The sequence below is a fragment of the Medicago truncatula genome, chromosome 3, assembly GCF_003473485.1.
Source record: "Medicago truncatula cultivar Jemalong A17 chromosome 3, MtrunA17r5.0-ANR, whole genome shotgun sequence".
In the NCBI taxonomy this organism is placed as follows: domain Eukaryota; kingdom Viridiplantae; phylum Streptophyta; class Magnoliopsida; order Fabales; family Fabaceae; genus Medicago; species Medicago truncatula.
In genome coordinates this window covers 12,724,014-12,732,349 of record NC_053044.1, presented here as the reverse complement: position 1 = coordinate 12,732,349, position 8,336 = coordinate 12,724,014, and the positions used below count along the sequence as shown (strand labels likewise).

At 29.1% G+C, this 8,336-nt stretch overlaps 1 protein-coding gene across 1 annotated transcript; it reads right to left on the bottom strand.

The window, feature by feature from the left end:
• Positions 1 to 252: 252 nt before the first annotated feature.
• On the bottom strand, positions 253 to 7,829 carry LOC25490483 (flavin-containing monooxygenase FMO GS-OX-like 8). Its single transcript, XM_013603911.3, has 7 exons — positions 6,987 to 7,829; positions 6,672 to 6,742; positions 6,186 to 6,347; positions 4,159 to 4,241; positions 2,927 to 3,062; positions 2,146 to 2,310; positions 253 to 644 (listed from the first exon to the last, which is right to left on the bottom strand). The coding sequence occupies exons 1-7, from the start codon at positions 7,549 to 7,551 to the stop codon at positions 456 to 458; spliced, it is 1,371 nt and encodes a 456-aa protein (XP_013459365.1). The 5' UTR covers positions 7,552 to 7,829; the 3' UTR covers positions 253 to 455.
• Positions 7,830 to 8,336: the final 507 nt, after the last annotated feature.

Sequence of the window (8,336 nt, the reverse complement as noted above, 5' to 3'; positions counted from 1 at the left end):
TCACATTAATGATAAGAGATGGAGTAATACATGAATGAGTATTAAGCAATTAAGAATAGAGGGATCAATCACACACACAAATTAAATAGAGGGAGAAAGAGACCCTAATAATTTAGAAGTCGGTTTAAGGTAAGTAAAGTCTGATTAAAAATTGTTTCATCCAAAAATTAAATTCAAAATGAAACATGAAACAATGTTGTAATTCAAACACGTGCTTCCTTTTTTCTTATGAAATAAGAGAATGCTACTACGTACGAAACAATTCTTTTGTTTTTTGAATTTAAATTCAATGCACACATAATGTAATAGGAATACACAAGTATCCAATCATATCTCACAGTAACATTATGAAACAACACAACAGAGAAATAGATCCCATGCATATTTTTGTTGTTGCATGGGATAGTTATTACACACATTTTCTTTATTTAATTTTATTTTAAATTTGAAGAGAATCAATCTTCAAGTCCAAGTTGAGTGAAGTAAGGACTTTGAAGGGCCTCTTGGAGCACCTCATCATCATCCCATGAGTCTCGATATGTTTCCAAGTTAACAAAAGAGTTAATTATGGCTGAAACACAAAGCACTTTTCTCCATTCTTGTAATGGTGGGAGTCCTACATTCTCACTATATTTGTCACAATACTGCAATATAAAAAAATAAATATTAAAACATATTTAAATGGTGGTTACAGGTGGCTGTGCACCAATAGTTCTGACCATATCTTATTCAAAAAGAATGTCAGATTTAAATTTGTTGCATTGCAATCATGCACTTGTAGATCTGGATCCTCATATTACAATCAGACGATTTTTTGACATTAAATTTTGAACTTGATTTATTAAAGTTGGAATGAATACATCTGATCTTAATATGTCGATCTAAACCCAAATCATACCATTTTCGTATGATATTATATTTTGAACTTCATTTTTGAAAGTCAGAATGTAGACCATCTGATCTTGATCTGAAAGTTTAGATCTAACGATCTTTATTTGCGTAAAACATTAAATAAAAAGAAAATTGTTCTTCTTCCTTTCAAAACTCACACTTGGCATTTTTCAACTTGAGTTAACTCACGCTAACACTTTTAAGATCGTTTCAATCACTTTTTAAGTCGGATCAACCGATCTTAGAAGTGTCAGCGTGGGTTAATTCACGCTGAAAAATGCGGAACGTGAGTTAACTCCCATCGAGATAAGAGAATGAACAATTTTACAAGGGAGATGAGTAATTTTCAAATAAATAAAAAAATGGCTAATAGGTCTTTACCCCTTGTAATATAGGTCATTTCTGATTTTTCCCCTGTAAAATTTTTATTTTGATTCACCCCCTGTAAAATATTTTTGTTTTGATTTACCCCCTAATAGGCCAAACAAAAACCAATTTTTTTTTTTTTCAAGAAATTTTCGTTTTTGTTTGGCCTATTAGGGGGGTAAATCAAAATAAAATATTTTACAGGGGTGAATCAAAATAAAAATTTTACAGGAGAAAAACCGAAAATGATCTATATTACAAGGGGTAAAGACCTATTAACTCTAAAAAAAAAAAAAAAATTCAAACATTTACCACCTTCCCCAAATAAGTATTTTTAGATGAAGATTGAATTTCGACTTCGATAAATTACATTCAAAACAGATCTTTGGTCAAAAAGATAAAAGATTCAAAACAAATCGGGGATATTGCGTGAAGCAATCAGCCTAGAAAATTTAGACATGACAATAAAAAACTATTAATGGTCACTATTAAGACATTTTAAGAATTTTTTACTATTTTGATAAAAGGTACTTTTTCTATGATCTTTGATATCTTTATGTTTTTTGTCATTGTTATAATTAAGAAAATAAATTTTTCCATGGTTGATTGTGCTTAATGGACATCTGATATTGCATGAATTGTTTATATAGAATAAAAAAATATTGCATGATTTCCCTTTAAACAATTGTTTAACAAACCCTTTTCCAATAGTTGAAATCCAACAACTCCCACTAATTTGAAAATGGAATGTTAGAAAGCAAATTGCTAGCAATTTTCCCATTCAAATTATGTGATCAAGCCCTCTATGTATAAATAGGTGCATATTATAAAATTTAATGGCTAACCTATAAACCAAGATATAGATTTTTTTTGTTTTTTTGTTTTTACCTCAAAATTTGCAATATCATGAGTAGGAATGCCTGCTACTTCTCTTTCATGGTAGAACTCCTCGATGGATTTCATCATTTCCTCCCATGATGGCAATACTTTTTTCCCAGAAAGCAATTGAGCTATCCACATTGCTTGGGACTCAAAGAAAGGGAATCCTAAAAGCTGTAGTACACTCATCAATCAAAGAATTCGACTGTTATATTAGTATTCATACATTGATATATACATACTTTAGATATCATAGTTAAGTCTAAAAAGTATGTGTATGACATAGAAAAGAAATGTGACCTTAAAATCTATGAAGTACCTACTCATACGCATGTACAAGCATGATACTAATAATAATTTTAAAAAATAAAGTAATTAAATGTAAATATAAATGTCAGTGTTAGATACCAACGCATCATGAAACACTTACACAAATGGATACTCAACCTGACACCAACACTTCTACTCTAGTGATAATTTGAGAACAAAAACTAATTGAATACAATCACACATATTAATGTTATGTTAATGTCAAACAAAATACGAGTCTTCAATCAGAATTGTGAATGTAAGATAATCGAAATGTGTCGGACACCATAACACTTCTACTTGAGTGATAATTTGAGAACAAGAATTAATTGAATACAGTCAAAATACATATCTTTAATCAAAAGAAAAGTGTCAATGTCACATAATCAAAATGTGTCGGACACCATTCATATCTTCGCTATAAAGTGTTGATATTATACACGTCAACTAATTTTTCAATTGCTGATTTTAGGTTAATTACCTTTTTAGGGATGCCTATAAAAGTAAGAGATGGAGAAAGTAAAGGGTGGAAAGTGTGCTCATACAAAGGCCCCACTCTGTCATCTTCTATAACCACCATTCCTTTGGTGTCAAGAAAAGGGAAGCTATAGGAGTACCTACAAAACAACCAATTGATGAATTTCAAAAACACTTTTAATTATTAGTATACATAACTACTTTACTCTAACGGTGTGTTTGGTAAAAAAGAAGCTATAAGTTAGCTGATAGCTGATAGTTGAAAAGCTAGCTGGTAGCTGATGGCTGATAGTTTATAGCTGAAAAGTTAGCTTATTAAAATAAAAAGTGTTTGGTAAAATTAGTTGTTCAAGTGGCTGATAAATATAAAATGACGTAATTATTATACTTCTTTTTAAATGTTTAAATTTATTTCAAAATATTTTCATCTCCCAAATGATAAATGTATTTATGAATTCAATTGACATTTTTTATTTAACAAAACTTTCTTTTAATGAATTTTACTCTACTAAACTTTCTTCACTCTTTATTGTAAATTTTATATAAAATTATTTATTATTGAATTAAGAGTATGTAAAAAAGAAAGTGAACAAGAACATTTGAAAAAGATTGTGGGTAGTTTTTTTTAAACGTGGGCAATTGAATAAGAATGTGGGTAGGTTTTTTAATTAAAATTAAATTAAATTATATTAATAAAAGGTTAAAATTGGAAGAAAATATAAAAAGATATCAGCTATAAGCTCAAAAGCTACTTGAAATAGCTTTTCAAAAATCGCTATAAGCTCATGAGAAAAGCTTGTTACCAAACACATCACGTTTTCATCCAGCAAGCTTATAAGCTAATCCAAAAAGCTATAAACTAGCTTTTTTGTGTTACCAAACACAGCCTAAAAAGATCCTAATTATTATTCAATCATAATGTATCTTTTCCGCCCAAGTTAGTGAAGTTTAGAAGATTGATTTTGGTCTTTAATTAATTAATTAATTGTATTGTTCACCATAGAGAATAATTTTTTTCTTCTTTATGGCGATATAGGGACGAGACATTCTTGCATAGTCACAAACATAAATGAAAAGTATTTGGTCACACACACATAAAAAAGTTAATCCTGAAAAGACTAAATCATTTTATTATCAATTTCTTTTTTATTATTAATTTTTTTTTTTAATGTGTGTGTACTCAAACACTATTTAATTGTGTTTGTGATTATAAAAGAATTTCTCTATAGGACTTACCCTGTACAGTACAAAATAGTGTCTGCTTTAATGCAAGAACCATCCATGAAAATTACCCTTCCATCCTCTTCAAGGGTGTCTATCTGCAAAATGATCCAATATAACACATGTTACCAACCAAATACGGCTCATATTAATTAAAAATATTATTTATATAATCATTTTGTGATAATTTTTTTAACAATTTTCTCTTTTATATTCACATCATTTATCATTTATAATTATAATCATACAAATTTTCTAATCATTTTACCCTCCAAAAACTCGTATTAATTCTACTGATTGTTTCCCATCAAAACCTCATATTAATTTTATTAATTAATTGATTAAATGAAGAAATGAAAACGAAAATAACCCCACTCTTTAAATGAAAATAAGCCAACAATCTCCGAAACGTCCTATTAGTTCTATTATTTAATTAATTTAATTAAAAATGAAAATAACCTCACTCTTTAAATGAAAATAACCCCACTCTCTCCAAATCCTCCTATTGGTTCTATTAATTAATTTAATTAACAAATGAAAATTAAATAATCCCACTCTTTAAATGAAAGTAACCCCACTCTCTCCAAAACCTCCTATTAGTTAGATTAATTAATTAATTTAATTAAAAAATGAAAATGAAAATAACCTCACTCTTTAAATGAAAATAACCCCACTCTCTCCAAAACCATCTTACAAATTCTCTAATCATTTTCCCCTCCAAATCCTCCTATTTCCCTCCCAAAGATCTTATTAATTCTATTGATTGTTTCCCTCCAAACATCCTATTAGTTCTATTAATTAATTGATTTAATTAAGAAATGAAAATGAAAATAACCCCACTCTTTAAATGAAAATAACCCCACTCTCTCCAAAAGCTTCTATTAGTTCTATTAATTAATTAAGTTAATTAAAAAGTGAAAAAGAAAATAACCCCACTCTTAAATGAAAATAACCCCACTCTCTCCAAAACCTCCTATTGGTTCTATAAAATAATTAATTAATTTAATTAACAAATGAAAATTATAATAACCCCACTCTTTAAATGAAAATAACCCCACTCTCTCCAAAAGCTCCTATTAGTTCTATTAATTAATTAATTTAATTAAAAAATGAAATTAAAAATAACCCCACTCTTTAAATGTAAATAACCACACTCTTTCCATTTTAATTTAATTAAATGAAAAATTAGGAATTAAAACACACGGTAACACACCTTCCTATTTTTAATTAATTAAATCAAATAGGAATCAATACGAGTCTTTTCGACGTATTTTGTCTTACTTGACGTTTTATGGGAACTTCTCAAAAGGCCACCCATCCCAAAATTCTCCAAGTCAAGTACAATTACCTGTTGAGTTCCTATGGTTTAGGCTACCTAAAAGACGATGCATCTTGTAATATTTTTATTCTTTTTTTTTTTCTATTGTTTTTTACCAATAAAAAGAGAGAAAAAGAAAGTTGTCATAAAAATTGTCACAAATTATTAATTGTTCAAATATCATTACTCTTATTATTAATTAGAGTGGTATAATAATCCTTTTAAAACGATTTTTGTGAGAATTTTAATTTCGTTCGTAACTATATGAGAAATGATATTTTGTACAATCAATTTGTGACAATTTTCTTTCTCATTCTCACAATATATTTTTATTTTCTCTCTTTATTACTTTGATTTTTGTGTCAATAACTATTTTTCTTTGTAAATTTATGGTTGTCCCATAAATTGTCATGTAAATGATTGTTCAAATAACACATCGCTAATTATAATGACAAACTTTTACTATTGAAGTGACTTATCATTAACAAATAAAAATAATTACATTATTTTTAGTAATATCTTTATGCATTTATCTCAATCAACCCAGCAACTTTATTTAATAAAAGTATTTTAATCAATAAAACTTATTTAATTATAAATATTAGTATACTCTATAATTTTTTAAAAACTTTGCATGCCTAACCTTAAACCACACTTACTAAATCTAACAAAAATAGTAGTGAAATATATTTTTTCTTTAATTTGAGATTATAATTATCAATACCTGTGGATGAAGGTGTAAGGTCTCATGTTTTGATATGACTTTAGAAAATCCCTCAGTTATAGTATCAAGAGATCTTGAACTTATATGAACTTCCTTTGCTACTCCCACTAGTTCTATTGCTATATCTTGTCCACTAAAGGAATTTCCAACCACCACCACAACCTGTTATATAAATCAAAAAATTTAATCAGTTTAAATAAGTTTGAGTGTCCCTACAGCTTCTAAAGCTTTTGTATGCCCTTCCATTATTTACATGGGTTTAATTATAGAACAAGACTGTCGGTGTAAAAATAAATTTGCATATGTTTCTAATCACATTTTGCCACATGGATAATTTATAGAGATATTTTAAGAGCTAATATTAACAGAGACATAATTGTGATATATTGTTGCATGTGTAATTTTCTTTTTTCATAGTGCATATCAATTAAATAATATATATTCTCTTTGATTTATCAAAGAAAAAACATAGCAAATTAAATATACCTCATTGTGGAATGGTTCTGGAGTCCTGTATATGTGACTATGCATTTGTTTTCTTTTCCATGTATCCATTCCTGAGCATTAATATATATAATTATCTACATAATCATATTCATATCTCTAACATGAAATAAATGGATGAGAAGATTCAAGAGATTAGTATAGAAAATCATTTTTTTTTTGAAGAAGCAAAACTAGCCCACCTAAATTGGCACCGGGGAAAATCGAACCTGAGAGCTCAAGGAGGAACACACTCCCAGGTCCCAAGTCAATACCACCAGACCAACCCATGCGGGTTAGTATAGAAAATCATGTTACCTTTAATGGATGGCAATTTTGGTTGACAGTAATGACCAGTGGCAACAACCACTGCATCAAAAACCTCTTCCACAACCTTATCAGAATTCTTCTCTTTGCTTCTAACAATCCACTTCAAATTATTTCCACAAACACCATAATCATCAAGCATTCCAACATAATTAACCCTAGTATTGAACCTTATCATCTCTCTTAACCCAAACCATTCACAAAAATCTTTTAGATACATAAGTATTTCAACATGTCCAGGGAACCTCCTCATGTCTCTACCTTTCTTGGTAGAAAATGGAAAATCTGTGAACCCCATGACTTCTCTTGGAGATTGTGTTCTTAAAGAGTTATAGATACTGCTATGAACTTTTAGAAAAGGGTTTCTACCTAAAGGATCTTCACCTTCTATATTTTTATCATCATATAACCATTGTCCTCCAATGTCATGATTTTGTTCTAGCACAATTACTTTATGACCTTCTTTTCTTATCTCTCTTGCTGCTACTAGGCCTGCTGGTCCAGCTCCGATTACACACACATTCTTCGATTGGTATTGGTTCGTCTCGGAAACCATGGTTGCAAGAGAGAGAAAATAGAAGAAAAAAATAAAAGACAAAAAAGAAAATTTTAAGCTAAAAATAGAGGATGGAGAGGATTAGGTTAGAGAAAATAAGGGTGAAAAGAAAGAAAATAGAAGAGAAAAAAATAAGAAAAATGAGGATATAGAGGATGCACGAGAGTGAGGTTGTATTGGTAAGGGATATAGTTGAAATGAGGGGATAGTTAAGAATGAAAGATGTTTGTATTGGTAAGGAATGTGTTGGTGAATTGAGGGGATTTTATAGTTGAAATGTTTCACGTAAAGGGAAATCATTGTCGACTCTTATATTTAAACATCTCAAATATTTATATTCTAATAAGTAATTAACACTTTTGTATTTCTGTCAAATCAACAACATATTATATCTATTATATCACTTTTGTGATCGATTGAGTATGTAGGTTTAGATAAAATATTTTGCAAAATACATTATGGGAATAGTCGTGAGAAGTAATCGGTAAAGAAGTTGTTGTCATGTGACTGACTGAAAGGTCACATGTTTAAATCTTGGAAAAAGTCTCTTGTATAAAAAAATAGGGTAAGTATGAGTACAATTTATTTTAAACAATAATAATGGTTTTTTAGTTGTGGTGGTCGAGGTTTGAATCTAAAATTTTACGTACATTATATTATTGTGTTTATCAACTGAGTTAAAGCTCACGAGGATGCAACAGTGATGGTATCCTGGCTAGGAGACACACGTGAACAGCTAAAATGAATGCTTTCAATTCTTGTCAACTTTTTCAAGTTAGGACTTC

Coding starts and splice junctions, on each gene's coding strand:
- LOC25490483 (XM_013603911.3), bottom strand. CDS start 7,551: ATGGTTTCCGAGACGAACCAATACCAATCGAAGAATGTGTGTGTAATC. Junction 6,743..6,986: donor AAAATTGCCATCCATTAAAG/GTAACATGATTT, acceptor ATTAATGCTCAG/GAATGGATACATGGAAAAGA. Junction 2,311..2,926: donor TTATAGGCATCCCTAAAAAG/GTAATTAACCTA, acceptor AGTGTACTACAG/CTTTTAGGATTCCCTTTCTT.